At 40.6% G+C, this 26,164-nt stretch overlaps 1 protein-coding gene across 4 annotated transcripts in view; it reads right to left on the bottom strand.

Moving 5' to 3' along the window:
* Positions 1 to 4,895: 4,895 nt before the first annotated feature.
* fermt2 (fermitin family member 2) overlaps positions 4,896 to 26,164 on the bottom strand; it is a 117,941-nt gene continuing 96,672 nt past the window's right edge. For 2 of the 4 annotated variants that reach the window (XM_039741592.1, XM_039741594.1), the window contains 5 exons: positions 25,716 to 25,937; positions 19,021 to 19,041; positions 18,015 to 18,139; positions 8,550 to 8,691; positions 4,896 to 7,376 (listed from right to left, as the gene is read on the bottom strand). In XM_039741592.1, the coding sequence (XP_039597526.1) occupies positions 7,203 to 7,376; positions 8,550 to 8,691; positions 18,015 to 18,139; positions 19,021 to 19,041; positions 25,716 to 25,937 (684 nt within the window). In that variant the 3' untranslated portion in view covers positions 4,896 to 7,202. The remainder of the gene's footprint in view (positions 7,377 to 8,549; positions 8,692 to 18,014; positions 18,140 to 19,020; positions 19,042 to 25,715; positions 25,938 to 26,164) is intronic. The other 2 variants (XM_039741593.1, XM_039741595.1) reach the window with 1 other exon arrangement.

The following is a 26,164-nucleotide window of genomic DNA, read 5'->3' as shown; positions in this document are numbered from 1 at the left end:
TGTGGCGCCACCTGCAGGTTGCCTAACTGCTGCCCTTTTTTGGAACGAATTCAGACGACGAAGGCCTGAAGTGAGTGCTGCGCAGCTGAGCGCGGGCCCAGAAGGTGAGCGACGGCCAGTAGTGCGGCACTGGGAATGACCTTTGAACTTGGAGAGAGAGTCGCTTACAAAGGAATGTTCTTTCATAATAAACACACACATCTGTAAAATGGTGAGGAGGCCACATGAAGGGTTTTTTCTTTTTGACCATAAGATGCGATTGTCAATTAAACAGCATCTTTAAAAGAATACACGAGAATTTGATTTTGCAATAATTTAAGGAAAAATAAACAGATGTGCTGTTTCCATCCGCGGATAAAGTTAACTCTTGACTTTAATAGCTGGCGTTGCCCCTAATGCTGGGGATTCCAATAACTGTTTAGCGCTCCCCAACATTGCCTGAGAGCGGGTTACACAACAACAACTTTTTCATACCAGATTTTTTCCATGGCCATCCCCTAATCAGAACATCTAACTGCACTTCAATGCCACCCATCGCTCTTTAGGATAGAGGACTGCGCTGGGTCTAGCGGTGCGGAGGAGCCGAACGGACAGGACCACTGGCCCCCTCAGTACAAAAACACGAGGTCTGTTCCAGTGTAGGCAAAAGAAAAAAAAGGCCGCCTTGATTTTCTGATGGACTGAACCCCACTTTAGCAGGGGGGTCATCTGAACTCCCCAACACAGCAGTGACGTTCCAAGATTCTGTACAGAGAAATGCACAAGAAAAGCACTGCTTGGGATTTGCAATGTTTGGCCTCACACCGATTGCAGAGATTGTTGGTTTTGCAGTTGGTTGGGCATCAGGAAATGTCAAGGGGGCACTGCTGCCAGTTCATATTTTTTGTTTGTGGTATAAATCCCCAATAATTAAGCAATCAGAGTTCTCTAATGCATTGGGGTTTAAAGGAATGGACGATTCAACTTAAATCTAGTGGGGCACACGTGAAAATGTTATATAATTAAAAAAGGAAAAACAATCCAGTCAGTACTTTGACACAATCAGAGAGCAAAACAAATGTCAGTGCTAATAATCATACAGTGGATACAAAAATCACAGATTTTTTGTAATAAAAAGATGAAACCAAGAGAACTCCTGCCAGAACTTACTCCATCTTTATTGCAAAATTGCAATCTCTACAAAGAAGGCGAAAACAAATCAAACTGTTTAATGAAAAAAGGAAAGAAAATCCTCCACAGACCTCGTTGCATTAGTGTGGGCACCCCTGCTCTAAACTGAAGTATCTTTTGATTTTATTACAGCACTCAGTCTTTATGTGTATCACTTTGGCAAATCTGGATTTGATGATTTTTGCACACTCCTCAATTCCAGATCTGTCAACTTACAAGGGCATCTCTTGTGCACAGCTCTGTTCACCCCACAGATTTTCATTTTGATGGAGGTCTGGGCTCTGGCTGGCCCACTCCAGAACTTTGATCCTCCTTTGATGAAGCCATTGCTTTGTTGATTTTGATGTATGCTTTTGGTTGTTTTCACGGTGAAAGTAGAAGTTCCTCTTCATCTTTCTTCGGCTTCCTAGCGGATATTTGAATGTTTTGTGCCAAAATAGACTGATACTTATGATGCCATCCACCTTGACTAAAGCCCCACTTCCAGCTGAAGAAAAGCAACCCCAAAACATAATGCTGCCTCCACCATGCTTCCCGGTGGTTATGGTGTCCTTTTGATGATGTGCTGTTATTTTTGCACTAACCATACCTTTTGAAATTATGGCCAAAAAGTTCAACCTTGGTCTCATCAGACCATAATATATTTTTGCACATGGTTGTAGATGATTGGGTGTACCTTTATTCAAAGTTTTGGTGGACTTGGATATGTTTCTATTTGTGAGAAAAGGCTTTCGTCTTGCTACCTTACCTCCCAACCCAGACATATGAAGAATGTTGTCACATGTAGGGAACAACCAGTAGTTGCCTGGAAATCCCACAGATCCTTTAAAATTGCTCTGGGGTGCTGGTGGCCTCCCTGACCAAATTTGTCCTTCTCTTCACATCAATCTTGGTATATTTTCTCCACATGTTGATGACTGTCTCCACCGTGCTCCATGGGATGTTTAATGCTTTGGATACTTCTTTGTAGCCCTGTCTTCACTGATCCCTTTCAAAGGTGAGATCCTGTTCATGTTTTAGAAGCAAGTCTTTGTGGACCATGGCTTTTGGAGTATGTTGCAACCAAGAGGATATCAGAATAATCCTATACAGAAACAGCCAAACTTTCCTTGAGCTCAATCAGAGCCACTTGAATTGATGTCAGGTGTATACTAACTACTATCTGAGATGAGACTCATTATGATTGGTGTGCAGACCCTGCGGTCAGAATCAACCAAAGCCACCAGCTCTTTAGAGGACCTCGATTTGTTTTCACCACCTTTGTATTGATTGCAGTTTTCCAACAGTGGTGGAATACGTTCCGTCAGGATTTATCTTGGTTTCATTCTTTTATTACACAAACTGCAATTCTGGCAGGGGTGTGTAGACTTCTGTACCTACAGCGAGACCCTCCTGAAGCTCACACAACAGACTGTTTGATGTTGCGGGGTGGTAGATAGCATTTTTGGGGTCATTGACAGCAACGTTCCAAAGAAACCCGGATGAGCTCACCTGGATGGACCTTCTGCATGGCTCACAATGGAGGTCAGTGAGATTTTGCTCCGAGGCTGATGTTGGCCTTCACCTCACCAGCTGGCCTTGTGCTGCTCACTAATCTAATTTTTATTTTTTGTTATCATCATTCATCATTTTGAAAACTGAACTATTTATATTCATTGGACACAACTCCAAGAAAAGAAGCAACAACCAGGAAGTTTACTTTCAGGGGGCCAATGACAGTTGAAGGCCCCTCTGCACTTAAAGGACGCGTTGGCTAGGAAAGACAAAATGGCCAGCCGCTCGGGCAGCAGTTCTCCCTGGTGACGTTACGACCTCGGGCTCTGGCTGGCTCTACGAGTTACTGTCGCTCTACATATTAAGTGTGAATGTAGTGCTACAGTAGTTGTGACTTAGGATTTCCCTGATGAAGTTCAATCTTTTCAATGCCGATAGTATTCAGAATAATCCTGAAGTCCACCTTGAAACAACAGTCATTTCCATGGCTTCTTTTTCCAATGATGCTTCACGAGGTTGATGCTTCTTCATAAATCACTGGGCGCGGCCATCAGTACCAGCTGTGGATTAATCAAACCATCTCCATCTTCTCCTACTGCTGACAGGCACGACACTTGGACCAGAGACCTTCATCCATGTTGGTGTCCTACTATGCTGTCTCGTCCACATGTGGTGCTAGTACAGGACTCGCGTGGGGACGATGCAGCGGACCCCTACTGTCACGACACTACTTGGGAATTTGTTCCATGTGTCTGTAGTTCTGTTTGAAAAGAAAAAACACAAAACATTTGTGCCAAGTTGTCCCGGAGTTTTTAATTGAACGCTTTTTAAAGCAATAATTGAGATCCATCACACTAGTTTCTTTAATAATTTTCAACTGTCCCATCATGTCACCTCTCCATCTGTCTGCTTGAACTTAAACTTTTGTTTAAAACAGACGCAGTGAAGCCTGCTCACAGGTGACCAAGCGTTCCTTTTAATGCCAGCAAGAGGTCACCCTGCCATTGACAAGGTTTTAACCTCTGCAGTCTCCCTTTGGTTTGACGTGCGATCACAGGGGTCCTCGTCAGATGAAATTCTAAACTTCATCGATTTCTTTCAATGGTAACGGCTTCACCTTTTCTATCTACTGGCCTCTGTGAGATGCAGGTTAGAGAGGGGAGGACCACCAGAGAGGTTGGCAGCATGTCACACCCACCACACGATGAACCACCTGGACTGGGACCCCACTGCAGCCAGCAGGTTTCCTGCCAAGACCAGCTCCTAACTCTTTTAGCTAAGGATGGCCGTGGGTGTCATGACGTGTACCCTCTGCTGAACAGTGTGTAACGGAATTGAAAACCCAGAAACCCCTGGGATGGACTGCACTTTGAAAGTGGACGGTCAAGTCTACCCATCATGCTGTTGGACAAGGAACAGCTGAGCTAGCAGTTCAAATGGAGGGCCTGTGCAATCATCACTTCTGATATCTTGGTATTCATTGGAAATGCCCAAGTAACGTCCTCATTCAGATGGACTCCTGAAAGGAGGGATTAGCGCCTGGACGCACTGTGGCCAACACAAGATTTGGAGAGCACAAAAAGCTGCAGGGCACTCGAGTGCCAGACGTAGCAGACTCTACACCCTAGGCAGCTTTCTTTGTGTGCCCATTTCCCTGAGCAGAGTGGACATACTGCTTTAGACTGCCACTGTCCGAGTCCCCTTGCAGTACTTCGGAAACACAGAGTTGTAAGGAGTCGCTGTATTAGCAATTTCACGTTTAAAACGTGGCCCACTTGTAACGGCCTTTTCCAATAAAGAACTTCAAGGAGATGAAGCCTACCTGTGCAGCATCTGAAACATGGCAGGACCAGCTGTGACTAGGGCACCAAACTACTGTTTTACACACAAATGTACACACAGAGTCACGTCACTTCAGGTCACTTACAAGTCCCCAGTTTTCCTTCACATGTCACACACACAGAACAAACAAACTCGACAGAGTGACCAGGCCAAAAGTGCAAGCCGGCTCCTGAGCCAAGTCAGCAGTGCCAATGCACCACCCTCGACAAGAAACTCCCACTGCCTCCTCGGTTAAACAAAAACCTACACACACACATCCCTTAAATAAAGAAATCTTTATTTATTTTAAAATAAATGCATTTTTTTTTACAGTCTATAAAGAGTCAGTACTCGTGGCCTAAAACTATGGGGCTATAAATGAGCTGCTAAGCTAGTTGGTTTTCGTCAAGTTGGCGGCCCGTCGCCTCTCCAGGTTAAACAGCCTCTAATGCTTTCATTCTCCCGAATACTTTGTTAAAATAAGCCACCTAACTGCGGGCAGAAACCAGACTACTGAATATTAAAAACTTCACATACCGTATTCTTGTAGAGGTGCAGGTAACTTCAGCCATTATTCTATATATTTCAAAAACTGTACAATTATATAAAACATGTATTTTTTACATTAGATACATAAAAACTTGCTTCATGTAGTGTTCCTTCATACAATATCAAAAATAATAGAGAAATTAAAAACCTGATTGCGTATGCATGTTCACAACTGTCTAACGCTGGTGTGTAATAAGAGCAGCACTAAGTAATACTATGTGGCGCACGACAAATGCTGGCCGGTGGGACAACTTGAGCCAATCGACACCCAAAAACGAGGGGCTAAGGAAGGCAGGGAGGCATAGAGATGTCTGCTAAAAAAACACATGGAAAAATCCTACATTTAAAATTGGTGGGCCCGGGCCAAAGGAAAATGTCACAGTTTTAGTGTTAAAGAAATTGAAAACTCACACTCGAGATAAATTTAAATTAGAAAATCTATTCTTTAGCGCTGCCGACGGGAGTGAGGAGATGTTCAGAGTACACGACTACCACTAATCCTTCACAGTGCAAATCACACGGACACAGTGGACGACGGATTCACTGAAGTTGTAGTCATGTACTTTACAAGTTGGGAAAAACCGACACGGTGTCATCACGTGGATTGTACTGTTCTCTACAGTTATGCAATCTGACCAAAGTAATTCAGTTTGGGACTGGGTGCCACCAATCGGTATGCCAGTGCCTCTGCTGTTGACAGCCTGGCAACAAAAGTTGAACCCACTCACTCACTTATTTATTTATTTCAATGCTTGAATCCACAAGTTGAAAAGCAGGCAAAATGGCACATTGGAAGATTGAACTGAAAGGTTAGCCAATCATACGCCGCATTTCTAAGGCTGTAGCCAATCAGACGTAGCTGTTGCCTTGCAAAGCTTTGGATGCTGAGCAGTGAGATTAGATTATCAAGAGGTAAAATCACAATACGCAGGGTCCTCGCTCTGCCAAAATTAAGGGGCTTCACAATAATTTAGCAGGTATAAATCAAGACAAAAATCCCCAAAACGTGCTACTTGTGACTCCCCCCTTGGCCCTCAATACTGCTGCGTGGAAATCGCACAGAGGTGGTTACTCTCCATGGAGTGAGACACAAGTCTAGCAGGGCTGTGAAGACTTACAATGGTCACCAAGCACAAAGTTAACACACGTCCAGCTGCAAAAGAGAACCGACTGCCTCACACAGACTGACGTACTATAAATGAAGCAATCAACAAGAGTCTCAATATCCAACAAACTCCAAAGAGGCGAGGAACTTGATAACCCTACGAGGGTATCCTGCACATCTGCTGCATTCCACACAAGACTTCGGCAGTCCTGGCAAACTCCCGTGGGCATGTGTTCCAAAGCATCCATGCAGACTTTCTGGCAACAATACCACCACTACTGTGAAGTGCTTGTGTTAGTGTGCACGCAAAAAAAAAGAAAGTAAAAAAATGACATATGCTAAATTCCTTCATTTGAGTAGCATTAGCTTGCAGAAAAGTCACGATTTTAATCCGGCCCACTAAGAACACCCCCTTAATGTTTCAGAATTGCAGTCCAGGAAGGAAGGAGCGTCTTCCCTCATAGCTCTTCAAGCAAACAGGCACCTCACATGCCACCAATGGTGTAGCCAAAGGCATCAGATCAGTCAATATATTGTATCAAATGCACAATATGTCTCACTTTCTCATGATAATCAGATTTAAAAGTCCAAGTGTCTATGCATGTGTATCTCTTTAAAGAAAGAAGCTCTCCTGAATTGATCTGTCCAGCCGAGCATCACCCCACACTTCAGTAAACAACGTCTGTAAAATGGTTCAAAGCAAGAAAGCCACTGTTTGTGCCTGAGTGAGATCTTTCTGCTTCAGTGCTACCAGAGCATAGGCAGGTCCAGGGATTTGTAAAGTTGTTCACTGCAGGTGACCACGACTGTGAGGGGGGTCATTTCACCTGTCAAGAGTTTATTTTTCCTTTTTTGGTAAATGGGGTGGGAAAGGAGCTTCTTTACATAGTACTACTCCACACCATGGTCTCAGGATTCAGATAAGTTGAGGAAAAAGAAAGCAGGCTTGGCATTGGAGTGCTAGAGAGTGTGAGAGAGTGTGTGTGTGTGTGTGTGTGTATATATACGTACATATGTGTGACCATACAAGAACTCTTGCCATAGCCTCTCAGCCCCCCTGGAATCAGATCCAGCCACTGGTAAGCTTATAGAACATCTCCTCATCTAGACTCTCATTCTGGTCCTTGGCCCGAGTTGAAAGAAAGATGTAGCCTCCAATGAATTCATGGACCACCTTGCAGTCCACTTCAGTGCAGATAAACGAAAGGCTGGGCTCATCAGCAAACTCCACAGTCACCTAGGCAGGGGAAGAAGAAAAAAAAAAAAAAAAGAACAAAAGTTACCCTTAACAATTAAATTCATCAGCGATGTGCTTGTAATCAATGCAGAGGCCTTGGTAAAAGCTGACTGAGAACCCAAATATCACTGACAGATCTCCAGAAGACCAGTGTGGACGTGGGATAAACTTTCAAAAAGGCACCAAAAGGACTTTCAGACTGGGCTGATGAAACCTGTACAAGACTCCAACTGTGAAGCATGCAAGCTAAAGTGAGTAAAGTACAGAGATATCCTCAATGAAAGCCTGCTTTGGAGCACTCTGGACCCCAGATTGGGCAAAACCTTCAACCTTCCAACAGGACAGTGACCCTAAACACAAAGCAAAAAACAACTCTGAATGTCCTTGTGTGGTCCAGCCAGAGCTTGGACCTGAACCCAGTTGGACATCTCTGGAGAGACCTGAAGAATAGTCTCCACTGACAGAGCTTGAGAGGATCTACAGAGGAGAATGGCAGAAAATGCCCAGACAGGTTGAATGGGTGTATCTTTGTACGTCTTATATATTTAAGCAGGAATACGATTAGCTCACTAAGGACAGGATTACCTCAAGCTGTTGTTAGTAAGGTGGTCCTATGGAATCCGTTTACATTTTGATGTTGCTCGTTTATGGTGACTAATTTTTGTCATTAAGTTCAGAAACCTCTAACTGTAGGACTTAAAGGCTGCATGATTGTTAGTTAGCTCCTGGTATGCATGTATGGTGGCACATATAACTAATGCAGACATAAAATAGGATTTTTAGGCAGAAAGTGTTACTTAACTGAAATTTAATGATTTTTGGAAATTTTGCAGGCCAAACAGACATTTTCTCCTTCTTTTATATTATAGATCTACAGGGTGTGTGTCTATTCTCTAATTTTGAGAAGCAAAAATACCAAAAAGTCACAACAGTCAGTCTCTTCAGGAAGTGCAGATGGACATCACTTTTTCTAACAGTCCAAGGTAAAACTCAAAGCCATCACTCTTACATTTAACCAGTTATGTGACCCCCTGTTCTGTATAGTATGGGGTGTCAGACGAATCAGCTGTTTTGGGGCAGTCCCTAGGAAATTGGGTCTAAAAAATGATGCTAATGGAATTTGTACACAAGTTACTATTAAAAGCTTATCTGAGCAAATAAAAAGCAGCATACCATTTTAATCTCCCAGTTGACATTCCACTGCTTCATGTTGCTGAATCTCCAGGTCTTAATAGCATCTCCAGTGCTGGCATCCATGCGAATAAGTCTATTGTATGTTATGCCAATGAGCTCCTCTCGCTTTCCACCCTGGAACCTGGGAAATGCAATTAGTATGTAAAAGCAGGTTGCAGATGCCAGTTGATTAAAGGGACACACTCACAATTAAGATTAAGAGGTGCTGTAATGTGCACTGCAGTGACACTAACATGATGCACAAAACGCATCTCTCAGATCCACAGTATCTGAGCAACTGGACACACGCATATTTTTAACATCTTTTTTCAAACTGGACACCTTGTTGTACCAATCCTATTCTGCAACAGATTAATTCATATTGTGCTCCAGTTTCTTATTGTGTGTAACTGGCAAGAGTAATACTTAAAAGTCACTTCTGAAGAGCTACCAGGACAGCAACACTCTCTTAGGCTATTTTGTGGTTTAAGTGAAGTTAAAGCATGAGCATTATTAAATCATAACATTTCAAGAGATTTTAGTGCTTCAATACATTTTTTTTTTTTTTTTTAACATGGGTACAAGCTTATTATCAATATAATAATCTGTAAGGGTCTCAATGCCAAGAATCTGTCATGAATTTCTAGGTTAAGAACGGTTTCAAAAGTTGCTTACCATGCACAGACATTTAGGTTATAAAGCGTCTTCTATAATCTGGAGCCGAGTCTTGAACCACTAGATTCCTGCCAAGCTAACTAAAGTTACAAGTAGAAGTAGAAGGTGCATATAAAGAGGAGATGGAACAGGACCGTCTTTGTAAATCAAACCAAGCCACTACAATTTCATTTCTTTCAGCTTCCTGCCAAGCCCACAATTTCCAACATAGTAGTATGATGAGCATTTAGGTGATGCTGTACCTCACTGTAATTTATATCTTTGTAAAATGGACCATTTCAAATTGCAGCCTTTTTGCACTCCAAACAAACATTGGTACAATTGTGTCTAAAGATTTATTACATATAGAAATACTCTGAACAAGAACATCATTTTGGGCAGAATGATTATTTTATCCATAAAAACAGTCCCTGTTATTGTAAAGGGAAAAAATGAATAATAAATACCCATAAGTAATAGTTTCAAACAGGTTACAATAACTTTACCATAAATCTTGGTGTAAACAGATTAGCAGGTATCTGTTTATGGGGAATTGGGACTCTTTTTGCAACAGATGGGATTTGTTCTGCTGTGACAGAGAACATTTGAACAGAAGGGGTACCAATGTACTGGGGAGACCTATGAGAAGGTTAGCGGAGGACTGAAGGGGCAAGGAGTTTAGGACATCATATGAAGGGACAACCAAAAACAAAAGGAAACTTAATTTCCAGCCTAAGGTTAAAGTGCCATAGTAGAATAAGTAATGTTAAATATTGTTTGGCTTAATGCTAAATCAATGAGTTAAAATTATATGTAGCTGCACAGAACTTTGAAAAATTAGGAACAACTGAAACCTGGCAAAACAATAGAGATGAGCAGTGGTATCACTGATGGGTACACATTACTTACAAAAGACAGACAAAACAGTTCCGGTTTATACAATAAAGACTTCAAATACAAAGCTTCTTCAATTAGATTGTGAACCACAGCTTAGTGAGGATGTTTGGATTCAACAAGACAGCATTAGGGGTCAAGACCTCATATCAGGAATGAGCTACAGACCCCCTAATACAAACAGTAGTAGTAGTACATCTTTTTAATGACAATAAAAAGGCAAGTATAGTAAGGAATACTCTAGTCATGGAGACTTTAACCAAATAATAACAGGGCTAGCTTTACAAACAGCAAGAGTGTAATCAATGATTGTGGGATTTAGCATTTTGTAATAATCAGGAAAGAATTAAATGGGTAAAGGTGATTGGAGCATTATGATCCAGTGGACAGAAGATTTCATAGTGCATATATAATAAATAAAAAAAAAAACACTTTGGTAGGGCAAATTTTGAACAGATGTGTCAAAGCCTAAGAAAGATAAATTGCAATGAGCTTTTAAGTGTTGGGCTGGCTGAGGAGATGTGGGGCAGGATTAAATGCATTTTACATGTAATACAGGACATGGTCACCCAAAATTTAGAAGCAGTAAGAAATTTAAGAAAACTAAAGTTTTAAGGAGCAATAAGAAGCAAAAATAAAAAGTTACAAAGGAAAAACAGCTGTATAAGGCATACAAGACTAGTAATCCCAGAGCTAACTGTAGAGCTTATGCAAGCAATGGCTAAAAAGGACATGAGGAAGCCTAAAGACAGTATAAGAGAAATACTGCAAAAAACCAAAAGATGATCCAAAGAGATTCATTCACAATTTTAGCAGTAAAAAGAAGGTCAACAGTAAAAGAAAGCTAGAATATATAAACAATGAAAATGCTTTGGACTTGACTTATTCACACATATAAACTTAAATAAAATGCAATAACCTCCGAAAAGTAACGGACTGCTACAGAGGTACTTAGTGACTTGGAAATTATACATGGAGAAAGCTAACAAGTCACAAGGACCAGATAGCATGTCCTTGGGAGCTTAAGGAAGTTAGGGAGTACAAATATAAACCCTTGGCACATATCTTTGCACACTGCGAAAATTCCTATAGAACAGAGACTAGCAAATTGCACACACATTTAGAGTTAAAAAAGCGCAACGACGACTTTACTTTGTGAGAAGGCTAAAAAGAATGCCTGCCTGTCTCCTCAGATTCTGTGTTACCGCGGCACTGTTGAGAGCATACTGACAAACTGCATTACGGTGTGGTATGTCAACTGCTCTGTAGCTGACAGGAAGGCCTTGCAACAGGTGGTGAAAACTGCCCAGCACATCATTGGCATCCAGATGCTGACTGTTGCTGATCTGCAGTATACATGGTGTCTGCGACAGGCTCACACCATCAAGGGTGCCTCACACCCCAACCATGGGCTGTCTACCGTCCTCCCATAAGGGAGGCACAACGGGAACCATCTGTCCCGCACCAGCAGGCTCAGGAACAGTTTCTTTTGTAAGATCACCATTCTAAACTCTCAATCCTTACCACTCAATAGCTGACCTTTCTTAATAACTGCTGACTGTACTCTATGTATATTTTCACCTGTTTATATATATCTATTCTATATCTCAAAAATTTCATATATCTATATTTATTCATACCATGTATCTATACTACTGATCAGTATTCACATCTATATACTTATTCCTTCTATATACTACTACCTTTAAATTCAAATATCAAACAGATGTATGTTCTCGCTTGCATGTTGCACCTTAGTCTACTATTTGCACTTTCTGGTTAGATGCTAAACTGCATTTCGTTGCATCTGTATAATGACAAGAAAGTTGAATCTAATCTAATCATGTAGAATCAGCTAAACTACAACTTGGACAAAATACAAGCTTTGGCAGATTAAATTAATGCAAGTAAATTACACAAGTAAAAATGTTAGATTTGAATATACATTGGGAGGTTTGTCTACATCCAGACAGTGTACAGAAATTATCAAAAAGGCTACTAGGATTTTAGGCTACTGTATATAATCAAAATGTTCAGAGTATAAATCAAGAGAGATTACACTTAAATTATATAAAGCACTAGGTAGACCACCTTTGGTCTCCAAATTACAAAAAATAAAGCAAGTCTACAAAAAAATCCAGAGAACAAAGATGTGGTGGAGTCTAGGACTAAGAGGTATGAGCTATGATGAGAGATTGAAGTAGATAGTAGATTGGTACAGTGCATCTCAGTTGTTAGTTTAAAAAGAAAAAAACAATAAAACATGGAGCCATTGTCACAAAGTTGTTGAAGGCAGATTTTGCACAGACAAATGAAATAAATAACTTAGTAGTGTGGTAGAGAGTAGGACTTTAGGGACCTTCAAATCTCAATTTGATGTTATTTTGGACAATCCAGGTGAATTGGATGGACAAGCTTGTTGGGCTGAATGGCCTGCTCTTATCATGATTTTTTTCTAACGGTCAAGACATTCATATGTTTTATAATTGTAATTTCAAAATAGCTGAATTATTGAGAGACAGAAGACCTGATAAAAGATTACAATCTGATTTCCTATGAACACATTGACAGTGGGCACCCTGTCTGGTTTCATTCATGCAAACTGATGTTTTTGGTGTATAGGCATAGAATTTTAATTCTTGCTGACAGGATGTCAGATTTACATAATGCAGTAACCTGATCTCCCTATTTTATTCAAGCAAAAGCTTCTTCTATATTACACAATTACACAGCAGGTGAATGGCTACAGAAGAATACATTTACATTGACCCGTCATCAAAGACTTCATAGTATTTGCCTTCCTTCAACAAATCTATCTGATCTTACTAAATTATTGATGGAAGGACATATTCTAGTCCTTTTTGCTAGTAACTTTGTCAAAATCCTGAAACCACTATTTGGTAATGAAACTGGTCTATACATGTGCAATTTTCTTTTTGGAAATACTGTATTCATTCTCTTGGCCACTTCAATATAGTTGCCTCCAGATTAAGAGATTATTTTAGTAGTTACAAATGGGGTTGGTTTATAAATCAATTCTAGCTCTTCTGTTCATCTTATTACTGGAGTGAAGTCACTTGGCTAATGCAATCTCTCTGCAGCTTAGACTGATTCTTAGTGTTTAAATTGACCCCCTGCAAGTAGGCTATTTGTGATTTACTGCACTAACGTGCAATATCACTTTTGCATTTGAATTCATGCTTAAGGCTTTTAATGTTACAACTTACACAACCTAATGACCTGTTCAGTTATCAAGAGGAGTAACTGAGTTTTTGTATTTAAGCATTAATTTTCCTTGATAAAAGAGGAAAATGTTGCCTTTTTAGGCTGCTTAGTTTTCAGATATTAAACCATGCCAAATGGTAAGCCCTGAAACCACGGATACCTCAAACTAAACGTTAAATAAATATGGAGATTTGCTCTCTCCAACACCCCTTCCACAAATCCCAACTTGTCTCCTGAATCTAAGCCAACTGCAAACACTTCAAACTTCTCGTCTTCTGACATATCACTGAGCAAAGCAAACCAGAAACACATACACTAAACTAAACTTGACAAACTGACCAGTTACTAAAATACAGACCACTGCTTCCCAAACTCAGTCCTGTGGACCCTTGGGGGCTGCAGGTTTTAGTTCCAACCAACTTCCATTTTTTAATCGGACTCCTAGATTAATGAAGTGAACTGTTATTTCCCAGTTTCTGTGTTTTGGTGTCAATAAAGAAATTACAAAAGTAAGTGTGTTAATACATTATCCACATATAACATTTTTTTAAATGAAGAGGAAGGCATAAGAGAAAATTTATGGATGTGGTGAGAGAGGACATGCAGGTGATGGGTGTAACAGAGCAAGATGATGAGGACAGGAAGATATTGAAAAAGATGATCCACTGTGGCAACCCCTAAACAGGAACAGCCGAAAGAAAAGGAAGAGGAAGAAGAAGAAGATTCTGCTATGCTTTTCTGGAGGCATAATAAAAGAAGAGAAAAAAAAGACCAGCCAATCAAAAGAGCCCAATTATCATCACTTGTTGTGAATTCTATTGTAACAGAAAACTGAAGCCACAGGGGGTCCCCAGGACTGAGTTTGGAAACCACTAATATAGAGAATAAAGAGTATAAAATATCCAATGATGATGGCAGCAAACTAAGTATGGTGGAAGAAGATACAAAGATAGTTTAAAAAAAACAAACAAAAAAAAAAACAAAAAACAAAACTGTACATGAGGGATGTTAGGTTGAATTTTACAATTTTTAAAACATTTAAAATGAACAATAGTTTAACTTTGTACTAATTTCTGCACAGTGTTACTCCAGACATGCTAGGAGGTATGTAACAGGTTTCTTGATGATCATCATCATCAGAACCGTTTTGCTTATTAAATATACTACTTTATAACAAATTTTAGGATAGATTTTTTTCTACCATACTGCTCTTATATTGGACCAACAGAGGTACTAAGAACAGATTTTTAAATATTTTTCTAGTACCCTGAACTACTATTCTCTTCCTGGTCGCATTTTGAACTTAAGATTCTTGCCTTACTATTTTATACTAGAACTGTTAAGCAAAAATGAGAGCAATCAAAGAGCGGCCATTGTTTCTCATTGCAGATAAAGTAACTGCTATAACTCTGAATTCTCTTCTCATTATAATGACTTTAAAAATCAACATCTCAAACAGCCTTTTTAATGTAAAGCGCTTCTCATTTTAGCATCCTTAGCATACTTGAATTTTGAAATGCAGTCCACACCTATGTTACTTCTTGACCACCTGCTCCCACCGATGGCACTCAACATGGGGCATCTCACATTACAAGTATCAAGTGAGGTCCCACACCCTTTAGCACCAACCATCTGCATTTTTTTCTTAGTTACTAGTTTTCCTCAGGGCATAGAATTAAAGCACAAAAAAACAAAAAAAAAACAAAAAAAACACACTGGCTGCAGTTAAACATTTTGACTCCATACTCAAAATACTCAAGGTCATTTTGCAGATTTTTATAAGTTGTTTTGAATAACTAATCTTCTAAATTATAATTAGCAGGAAATAACTTTACAATTATAATTAGCCATTTAGTTCATGTGGCTATTTTACCTGTAAAACATGTAAAGACTTCAAGTGCTTAAATTTATGTAAAACTGAGATGGGGATGGGAAATTATAGGATCTAGCAGCAAAAAGTAGCGTAGCTAGGAAAAAGAAAAATGTATTAAAGACTAATACTGTATATCTGACTTGTTGGATTAATCACACAATTTTCTCTGGGTTATTTATGTGCATTACAGGTAATAAGAAAAAGTGTGTAATGAACAAGTCATAAGCACTTTACAGATGCACTGCAAGCCATAACCGTAAAATTAATAAAAGCCATACATACATAGATACAGCATCCGGAAAGCATTCACAGCGCATCACTTTTTCCACATTTTGTTATGCTACAGCCTTATTCCAAAATGGATTAAATTCATTTTATTCCTCAGAATTCTACACACAACACACCAAAATGACAACGTGAAAAAAGTTTGAGGTTTTTGGAAATTTATTAAAAATAAAAAAAACTGAGAAATCACATGTACATCAGTATTCACAGCCTTTGCCATGAAGCTCAAAATTGAGCTCGGGTGCATCCTGTTTCCCCTAATGATCCTTGAGATGTTTCTGCAGCTTAATTGGAGTCCACCTGTGGTAAATTCAGCTGATTGGACACGATTTGGAAAGGCACATACCCGTCTATAGAAGGTCCCACAATTGACAGTTCATGTCAGAGCACAAACCAAGCATGAAGTCAAAGGAATCGTCTGTAGACCTCTGAGACAGGATTGTCTCGAGGCACAAATCTGGGGAAGGTTACAGAAAAAATTCTGCTGCTTTGAAGGTCCCAATGAGCACAGTGGCCTCCATCATCCATAAGTGGAAGAAGTTCGAAACCACCAGGACTCTTCCTAGAGCTGGCTGGCCATCTAAACTGAGCGATCGGGGGAGAAGCGTCTCAGTCAGGGAGGTGACCAAGAACCCAATGGTCATTCTGTCAGAGGTCCTCTGTGGAGAGAGGAGAACCTTCCAGAAGGACAACCATCTCTGCAGCAATCCACCAATCAGGCCTGTATGGTAGAGTGGCCAGACGGAAGCCAGTACTTAATAAAAGGCACATGGCAGCCCGCCTGGAGTTTGCCAAAAGGCACCTGAAGGACTCTCAGACCATGAGAAACAAAATTCACTGGTCTGATAAGACAAGATTGAACTCTTTGGTGTGAAGGCCAGGCGTCACGTTTGGAGGAAACCAGGCACCACTCATCACCGGGCCAATACCATCCCTGCAGTGAAGCATCATGCTGTGGGGATGTTTTTCAGCAACTTGAACTGGGAGACTAGTCAGGATAAAGGGAAAGATGACTGCAGCAATGTACAGAGACATCCTGGATGAAAACCTTCTCCAGAGCGCTCTTGACCTCAGACTGGGGCGACGGTTCATCTTTCAGCAGGACAATGACCCTAAGCACACAGCCAAGATATCAAAGGAGTGGTTTCAGGGCAACACTGTGAATGTCCTTGAGTGGCCCAACCAGAGCCCAGACTTGAATCCGATTGAACATCTCTGGAGAGATCTTAAAATGGCTGTGCACCGACGCTACCCATCCAACCTGATGGAGCTTGAGAGGTGCTGCAAAGAGCAATGAGCGAAACTGGCCAAGAATAGGTGAGCCAAGCTTGTGGCATCATATTCAAAGACTTGAGGCTGTAATTGCGGTCAAAGGTGCATCGACAAAGTATTGAGCAAAGAGTGTGAATACTTATGTACATGTGATTTCTCAGTTTTTTTATTTTTAATAAATTTGCAAAAACCTCAAGTAAACTTTTTTCACATTGTCATTATGGGGTATTGTGTGTAGAATTCTGAGGAAAAAAATTAATTTAGTCCATTTTGGAATAAGGCTGTAACATAAAATGTGGAAAAAGTGATGTGCTGTGAATACTTTCCAGATGCACTGTACATATACTGTATATTCTATGTATATATCTATATCTCTGTTCTTTCTACCACTTATTTTCAAAGTCTCTATAAAAATATATATGTTTAGTGTGGCAAGGTATAAAATCACCTTGACAGGGTGTACAAAACATCATTAAGGGAAAAATGCAGAGCAACTGTCCAAATCATGAGTAGCATCTCCAATGTCCTTTTGTGAGCCGGAGCAATTCATGTACTATTCGATTACCTGCCTGTGGCTCTTTTTCAACATTTAAATGTTATTTAATGACACATCTGGAACTGTGCCAATACTGTAGTCTAAAATTGTAAGGAAATAATAGTGACTGAGTTACAATGAGTACAACATTTGTGAGTAGTAATTCTGAGTAACAAATCATTTGTATACTGTGTCAGGGGTACAAGACAAGCACAGACCTTTGAGGCAGTGTGAGCGTTAGAGCCATGTTGTGGAAATGATTTAAATTTGTTCATTGTAAGGATCTTGCATATGGCAGAGGTACGCAATACACAGCCATCATTGCTTATGACCAGCATGTGCCAAGTGCAATTAGTGATGTGCTAATGAGAATAAAGTACACATTTTCTATCTATCTATATGTTTGGCAGTGTAGAATTTGTCTTATTTTGGGATACTTGGCTGTCTTCTCTATTCTTAAGACCAACTTAATGTCTGACCAAGATGAGTTGATGTCTTTGTTACCCATTACTCGTACTTTCCCTATAAACAAATACAAAAATAACCAATGTACTGCCACGATCTGGACTTAACAATTAAGTGGTAGTACAACAATTCACTGTTAAATAAATCTGGATTTTTTATTTGCATGGTACAGCAAGGCCCCACCTATAGATATATCATTACTGAAACAACATGGGCCCCAGGTTAGTAAAAGCTGTCACAATCACCAGAGTCACGTACTTACCTGGCAAGGAAATGTGTAATGCCAAATTCTGGCAATGACTGCCAGGCTTGGATGAATCTCATCTTCGCTTCAATAAGGCTCATTTGGGCAACATTCTGGTGTGCTTCCAGGATGCGAGCAGTTATCTGAGGCAAAGAAAAATGTGTGAAGGAGGAAGGTTTTTTTTTTTTTTTTAAACTCCACAGAAAGATACTTATGGAAGGATTGTGAATATAAGTGCTGGTGCAAATGACACATTTTTGCCTTTACCTTAGCAACCAGTGATATGCATGTGATGTGAAGGCAGTGCCTGCAACTCTTCATTGTGCAGAGCCTTTAATAAGCTAAAATGAAGCAGGATGTTCTAATGCGTGAAAGGACACCCACCTGTGTGTTCTAACCAGCTTTTCCATCCTTCAAAGACTACAGTTACATTTACAGAACGATAAGTATGTCGTGCTGTATGTGCATTCAAAAGGGAGCAGTCAAAGCATGCAACATCATTTGCAAAGCGAGAACAATCACTGCTTAGTACACATCTGCAGATTCCTAGCTTCTCACCGTCTTCACTGCCAGCACCACCACTAAGTTGTCTCACTTTTTTAATTTCTCTGCTGTACCCGGGTACAACAAAGTTAATGGGGGAGGGCACTGGACTGGCAGCAGCAAGGGCAAAGCCGTCCCCATTCTCTGATAAGTTGGCAGCAAACCTGTGGCTGTGCACACTTTTGGGAGGTGAAAAACTGATTTGCAGAACATGCATTATTTATTTAATAAAGTGCCTTTAGCACATACTGTATAATGTGAAATATAATTTGAACAGCAAGCTCTAATGGGAGAGATGGCTGCAATCCCAGTGGAAGAGGAATGGCTTTAGATGCCTTCTAGATTACGTATATCAGAATGTTCCTGGAGTAGCGGACATAACATATCCTACTCTGCCCACCAACCCTGAAGCCCCACCCATGCACCACGTGCCAGCTTTACTTTCTCAATGAACCACACTTAGACAGACAGTTGCACTTACCAAGTCCCTTATATAACTCGGCTGAAGTTGGCAGGATGAGCAGAAAATAGGAGGAGGGAAGCAGAAAAAGAAAAAAAGCAGTGAGAACAAGGCAACCAAGCAAACCAAAGGCAAACAAATATGAGCAGAAGTAGAAATCAAGCAAGAAAAAAATTAAAAGAAAGAAAAAAGCAGCAAAATTAAACCAGAATATAATAAAATTCTATATGGAGAATACATGACATTTTAGTTTAAAAGAAACCCTTCCAAACACTTTCAGTATAACTCATTTAACAACTGCTGGTTTGCTGTCAGGGAGAAAAAAGAAAAAAATCACAATGTGCTGAGTGAACTCCTGTACTTTACAGCCCTAACTGACAAAGTGTCTGTGCTTTGCGTCACAAGTCATTAGTGTGCTCTAAAAGGTTAACTCCTTATCCATTACGATAATCCCAAAATGCATGCATGCTGGCCCAAAGGCTTAAAGTACAGCTGGATTAAAATTACAATAGTAAATCAGAATAGTTATTAAAAATGTGAAGAATGACCAACACACACACCATGAACGTACGGACTCTCTTTTTAAGTGGACCACCACTTCTCTCAATCACCATCCAGTAAACAATGTGGCCTGCAGCCTTGGCTTGTGGCAAATTAGAATAAAATCAGAATCAATCTCCTTAAGCCAGTTCTCATCACATGAGCAAAGCTACATGAAGAACACATCCCCTCGCTGGCTCCTTAATTACTAATATCAAACAAAGTCAAGCATTGAGAACTGAGCTGTCAAAAACACTAACGAACGTAAATTAGTACAATTATTTTGGGTCTCTGAAATTTATTTTAAAGGGTCTCTTCGTCTTCAGCCTATCCATCTAATAATCTTACAAAACAGCCAGGATTTCAACTTTAGAATCTGGCATCTTGCCTGAAGAAGGGGACGGAGTTGCCTCAAAAGCTTGCATATTATAATCTTTTTAGTTAGCCAATAAAAGGTGTTGTAATGAGAAATCAAGCAAAATAGCAACTGAAAAATGCTACACTCATTTTTTTTTAATTCAAGGTTACAAAACATTTTTGAATTCGGCTGGATGTGCAGATTACTCTGCTCTCCTGTCTCCTTTCTTCAAAGACGACAAGTGCTTCAGCAAGGGTTGCCAAGGTCAGTCCTGGGGGGCCGCAGTGCTTGAAGGGTTTTGTTTAAGTTCAGTTTTTTAAAGTTTTTTACAATCTAATTATTGCTGCTGAAGTAGTTAAAGCTTAAGAAATACTATTGTGCTTTATTTAACTTGAATTGCTTGTTATGGTTCCAACCATTCTTTTTGATTGTTCACTCTTAAACGGTTTTATTTATGGTTTTTAATGTTTCTGTTTTATTAACCAGCTACCTATTAACAACTAGATGCAAATGGTAAATGAACCTGCAGCTCACCACCAACTCTCTGTCCCATTTACATCTGGGTGCGTTAGTAATGAAGCTTCCATTTTAATAAAATATTTGAAGAAAAATGGAAGGGTGTAAGTGAAGGACTGAGAATTATGAATATGCTCTGGGACCATCCATTATTTAGATTAAATCTCTGGAAAGGAAAAATCTAAAATAAAGGAAAGGGCATAGAAAAATGGAAAAAAAAAGTTTTCATTTCATTAGGTTTCATTATCACCAAGGACAGGCTTTTAATGAATCAAGCGGGTTTTGTACTGCTGCCCTCCAGGACTAAACATGGGAACTTAGCCAGAGGTCAACACAAACTAAGATGTACATAAATACAGAAAGGCCCAAGAGTGCACCAACACTGGCATACAAAAAAAAAAAAAGAGTAAAGCTGCACTTGTTTATGACACAGCAGGATAAGATGAGCACAGCTGACTTATAGGGGAAGGGGGCCAGAGATGGGGTGTGGGTCATTTGCTGTAAAAAATAAAACTGCACAGCTTTTAACAAAGACCAATTTTTAATGGAAAATTAATGTTTTAAATGTAAAGTGACAAAATTATTGAGTGTCCTTTTCTTGGACACATTCCCATGAATTCAGTAAAGGAGAGATGACATCATCTGGATGTAGCAACTAAGAGATGCTAAAACCATCCCACGTAGGCTGACTTGTGGTACTAATGCTGGAGGAATGCAAAAAAAAAAAAAAAAAAAAAAAAGGCCTGCAACAAGAAAATCAACTGACAAAGAAAATGTGGTATGGATCAGACTGCCAACAGAAATTGGACACTACTGTCTGGTGCAAGAAGGAGGTCACTATATTTATACTGTCCTAAAAAAACAAAGAGCCACTTCCTTTCACCAAGAATTATACAGTCATCTTGAACCTTAATTAGGGTAGGTTTGGTCTGGGTGCGGTCAAGTACTGGCAAGGGGTAGTAGTTGTAAAACATCAAGCAAAAAGGGTTAATTCTCTGCTGATAAGCCACAGTGGGAACGTGCTCATTCACATTTCAGAGCCTGGAACAACTCCAAACTGTCCAAAATCATCAGTTCTGCACAGACACTAGCGGAAGGAGGAGAAGGAGCAGCAGAGGAAAAGGAGGAGGGGAAGGAGGAATTCATGGAATGTGGCCTTATGGCTAAACCTACAGAGAGGCAAATTACACTACATTGATGAAGTCATGCCAGCGCTACTTGTTCAACCAAACACAGCTGCGGTCTCATTTTACTAAATAGGGAATGTCTATATACACACACAATATACATACATACATACATACATACACACACACATATATACAGTACATACAGTGGGTACGGAAAGTATTCAGACCCCCTTCAATTTTTCACTCTGTTATATTGCAGCCATTTGCTAAAATCATTTAAATTAATTTTTTCCCTCATTAATGTACACACAGCACCCTATATTGACTGACAAAAAAAAAGAATTTCTGAAATTGTTGCAGATTTATTAAAAAAGAAACTGAAATATCACATGGTCCTAAGTATTCAGACCCTTTGCTCAGTATTTAGTAGAAGCACCCTTTTGAGCTAATACAGCCATGAATCTTCTTGAGAAAGATGCAACAAGTTTTTCACACCTGGATTTGGGGATCCTCTGCCATTCCTCCTTGCAGATCCTCTCCAGTTCTGTCAGGTTGGATGGTAAACCTTGGTGGACAGCCATTTTTAGGTCTCTCCAGAGATGCTCAATTGGGTTTAAGTCAGGGCTCTGGCTGGGCCATTCAAGAACAGTCACAGAGTTGTTGTGAAGCCACTCCTTCGTTATTTTAGCCGTGTGCTTGGGGTCATTGTCTTGTTGGAAGGTACACCTTCGGCCCAGTCTGAGGTCCTTAGCACTCTGGAGAAGGTTTTTGTCCAGGATATCCTTGTACTTGGCCGCATTCATCTTTCCCTCGATTGCAACCAGTCGTCCTGTCCCTGCAGCTGAAAAACACCCCCACAGCATGATGCTGCCACCGCCATGCTTCACTGTGGGAACTGCATTGGACAAGTGATGAGCAGTGCCTGGTTGTCTCCACACATACCGCTTAGAATTAAGGCCAAAAAGTTCTATCTTGGTCTCATCAGACCAGAGAATCTTATTTCTCACCATCTCAGAGTCCTTCAGGTGTCTTTTAGCAAACTCCATGCGGGCTGTCATGTGTCTTGCACTGAGGAGAGGCTTCCGACAGGCCACTCTGCCATAAAGCCCTGACTGGTGGAGGGCTGCAGTGATGGTTGACTTTCTACAACTTTCTCCCATCTCCTGACTGCATCTCTGGAGCTCAGCCAAAGTGATCTTTGGGTTCTTCTTTACCTCTCTCACCAAGGCTCTTCTCCCCCAGTAGCTCAGCTTGGCCGGACGGCCAGCTCTAGGAAGGGTTCTGGTCGTCCCAAACGTCTTCCATTTAAGGATTATGGAGGCCACTGTGCTCTTGGGAACCTTAAGTGCAGCAGAAATTTTTTTGTAACCTTGGCCAGATCTGTGCCTTGCCACAATTCTGTCTCTGAGCTCTTCAGGCAGTTCCTTTGACCTCATGATTCTCATTTGCTCTGACATGCATTGTGAGCTGTAAGGTCTTATATAGACAGGTGTGCGGCTTTCCTAATCAAGTCCAATCAGTATAATCAAACACAGCTGGACTCAAATGAAGGTGATCTCAAGGATGATCAGAAGAAATGGAAAGCACCTGAGTTAAATATGATTGTCACAGCAAAGGGTCTGAATGCTTAGGACCATGTGATATTTCAGTTTTTCTTTTTTAATAAATCTGCAACAATTTCAAAAATTATTTTTTTTTGTCTGTCAATATGGGGTGCTGTGTGTACATTGAGGAAAAAAATGTAAATGATTTTAGCAAATGGCTGCAATATAACAAAGAGTGAAAAATTGAAGGGGGTCTGAATACTTTCCGTACCCACTGTACACACACACACAATATATTACATACATACACACACATACACACATACATACATACATAGTGGAACCTCGGTTTGCAAGCATAATTCATTCCAGAAATGTGCTCGCAGTCCAAAGCACTCGTATATCAAAGTGCATTTCCCCATAAGAAAAAATGGAAACTCAGACGATTCGTTCCACAATCCAAAACTATTCATATAAAAATGATTAATACAAAATATAAAGTAAAAATACATAAAACAAATTAACCTGCACTTTACCTTTGAAAAAAATCATGGCTAGTGTGAGTGAGTTTCTAAATTCTTTTGGGATTCCACCCAACGGGACGATATGCGGAAGAATGTCCCAAAGCAATCGCAGTCTCCCAGCGCTGTAGAAGTTTGCTGTAAAAAGCGAATCCAGAAAGATCGCGGACATGCTATAAGCGCCTGCAGTCAGCAGGTGACAGGCAGGGCACAGTACTACTTGGCCATGGCCCTGCCTGACTGCTGTGTCTCTGTATAGGAGAGTGGCAGATCCTGCTACAATAAATAACCACGATGTTGCTGCTTCAAGCTGAATAAAGCTGGTGGTGCAAGACGGGGACTCGCACGTCACAGCACATGCACACACAGTCACAAAGCTGTAGTAAACAGTATACGCTCCTACGGATGTTGACTATATGAGTGAGGCATGCAGACTCAGGAGGACAATAGAAGATGATTGCCCACAATCCCGCAGCGAGAGAGACAGAGAGAAGAACCATCAGCTCAGTTGTGATCATGTGGCGCTCGGCAAACAAAGCATATACGTACTACTCGTATTGCAAGACGTCACTCGTGTATCAAGTCAAAATTTATTGAAAATTTTAGCTTGTCTTGCAAAATACTCGTAAACCGAGGTTCCACTGTACGTACCTACATATGTACACACACACACACACGCTGTCCCCTGGGGCTCCGCCCACATAGTAGTGAAACTGGACAAACTTTGAAAATCAAACAGGAGTCGCAGGGTAGACCAACTCTTAGAGTCCTGACATCACACTTTCCCCTCCCCTCAGCCCATGTCTTGGATTAATGAGAATAAATTGCTCTTACAAGCAAACTACGATATTTAGCGTAATGACAGAAGTTGCATAATTAACCGGAATGTTCAAGCTAATTATAGAAAAAAAAACTATCTAAATCCATTAAGTAGTGCTCTCGTGAAAAGCGGACAGACATACAGACAAACATTACTATTATAGTATCCTAGATTGCATGTAGGGGATAACTTAATCAACATAGGTTTTGAACAGCTGTGAAAAATCTATTAAAATGCACACTCTGCGACAGTGCGGGTTCGGCTCCATGCCCCCTCTTCTTGTTGCGAGAGCCTCTTGAACCCAACACTGTCAGTTATGTAACTGGATGAGCTGGCAGATGAGGACAATTCATACTTGGAGCAAAGTGAAGGTGTAAAGTGTGTAAGTGCTTTTATTAAAAACAAAAAGTGTCCACAGTGCAGTGCTCAAAGTTAATAAATAAATAATCCATAAAATGAGGTGATAAAAGTGGAGGTTAAAATCCAAAAAAACAAAGCCTTTAAAATGAGGTTAAAGGAGGACTGTGACTCTGGTTCCCCCAATGGCCAAGGAGCTCACGCTGGGGCTCAGCTTCCCAAGCCTGCCGCTGACTCCTGATCTTCTGAAATGTTCACCAGGAGCGACCCAATCCATCCATCCATCCATCCCAAACACTCTTCAAGGGCTCTCCTCCCAGCTACCTGCTTCCACACTCACAAGCCTGCTTTTCCTGCTCACTCACTCCCACACCAGCTCTTTTCTCCTCTCGCCTTCCTCTTCTCCCTTAACCTCCGTTCTTCCGTTTCTCCTCTCCACACTCGCGCTTCTCCTTTTTATAAGGGGGACATGTCACAGGTGTGGCGATTAGTAGCTCCCAGCATTAATTACGGGCACGGGTGATCCCACACCTGTGGACTTCAGTGCGGAAATGCCCACGCCCACATCACGCCTGGTAACCACTCCCATGCCCCCCTCCCTTAAGCCTTGAGTATGGCGATTGTATTAGAAGTGAAGTTTAACAGAAAAATTGTCAGTTTTTAAATAAACACTGTTCCCTCAAGAACTACAGGCACCTATATTAGGCATCTCCTCTTTGTATTCTTGAGCAGACTGTCAGTCAGAACTAAGGTTTTCTACTTTAATTCTATACTGTCACTAGAAAGGAGATCTGAGGAAGCAATTTGTAGAATAAAATGTTCAGAAAGAGCAAAACAAGCAATCTATATATTTTGCACCCCATGCCTTCATTAATTTATAAACAACATTGTCAGACACACATTTTTGACACTGCCACCCAATAGAAGTACCTGTTTATTTTTATACTTCTTCAGGTAGCGAGGTGAAACCAGACATTCAGGGTTGACATCTGTGTTGATTGGCTCGGCTATGATCTGAGGATCAGGGTTCAGGTGCTGCATCTTCAGAAATGAAAGTATATTCTGGACCTCCAGATTGTAGGAGCTATCTGCCATGGTCTTCCCTTTGGAGGCAAGCCTACAGGCTGCCATCCAGCTGGCATATTGCTTCTCCTGAAACCAAAGAGGACATGGGTTGAGTAGGTTTTGAGAAATTGAACAAAAGGGCAAAAATGGAAAGCAACAACTTCTATTGTTACTTGTTAAGACTGACAAAACAGTCAAAGGGTTTGTACACTCAAAACAGAATTGCTTCAAGAATGACAACTGGACATAATGTGTAGACATTTGGAATTAGCAGAGGTGACTTAATGGGTTGATTCACATGCTCCTTTATCAGG

Source organism: Polypterus senegalus, chromosome 18, assembly GCF_016835505.1.
Source record: "Polypterus senegalus isolate Bchr_013 chromosome 18, ASM1683550v1, whole genome shotgun sequence".
In the NCBI taxonomy this organism is placed as follows: Eukaryota; Metazoa; Chordata; class Cladistia; order Polypteriformes; family Polypteridae; genus Polypterus; species Polypterus senegalus.
This window is presented reverse-complemented; position numbering and strand designations above follow the sequence as displayed.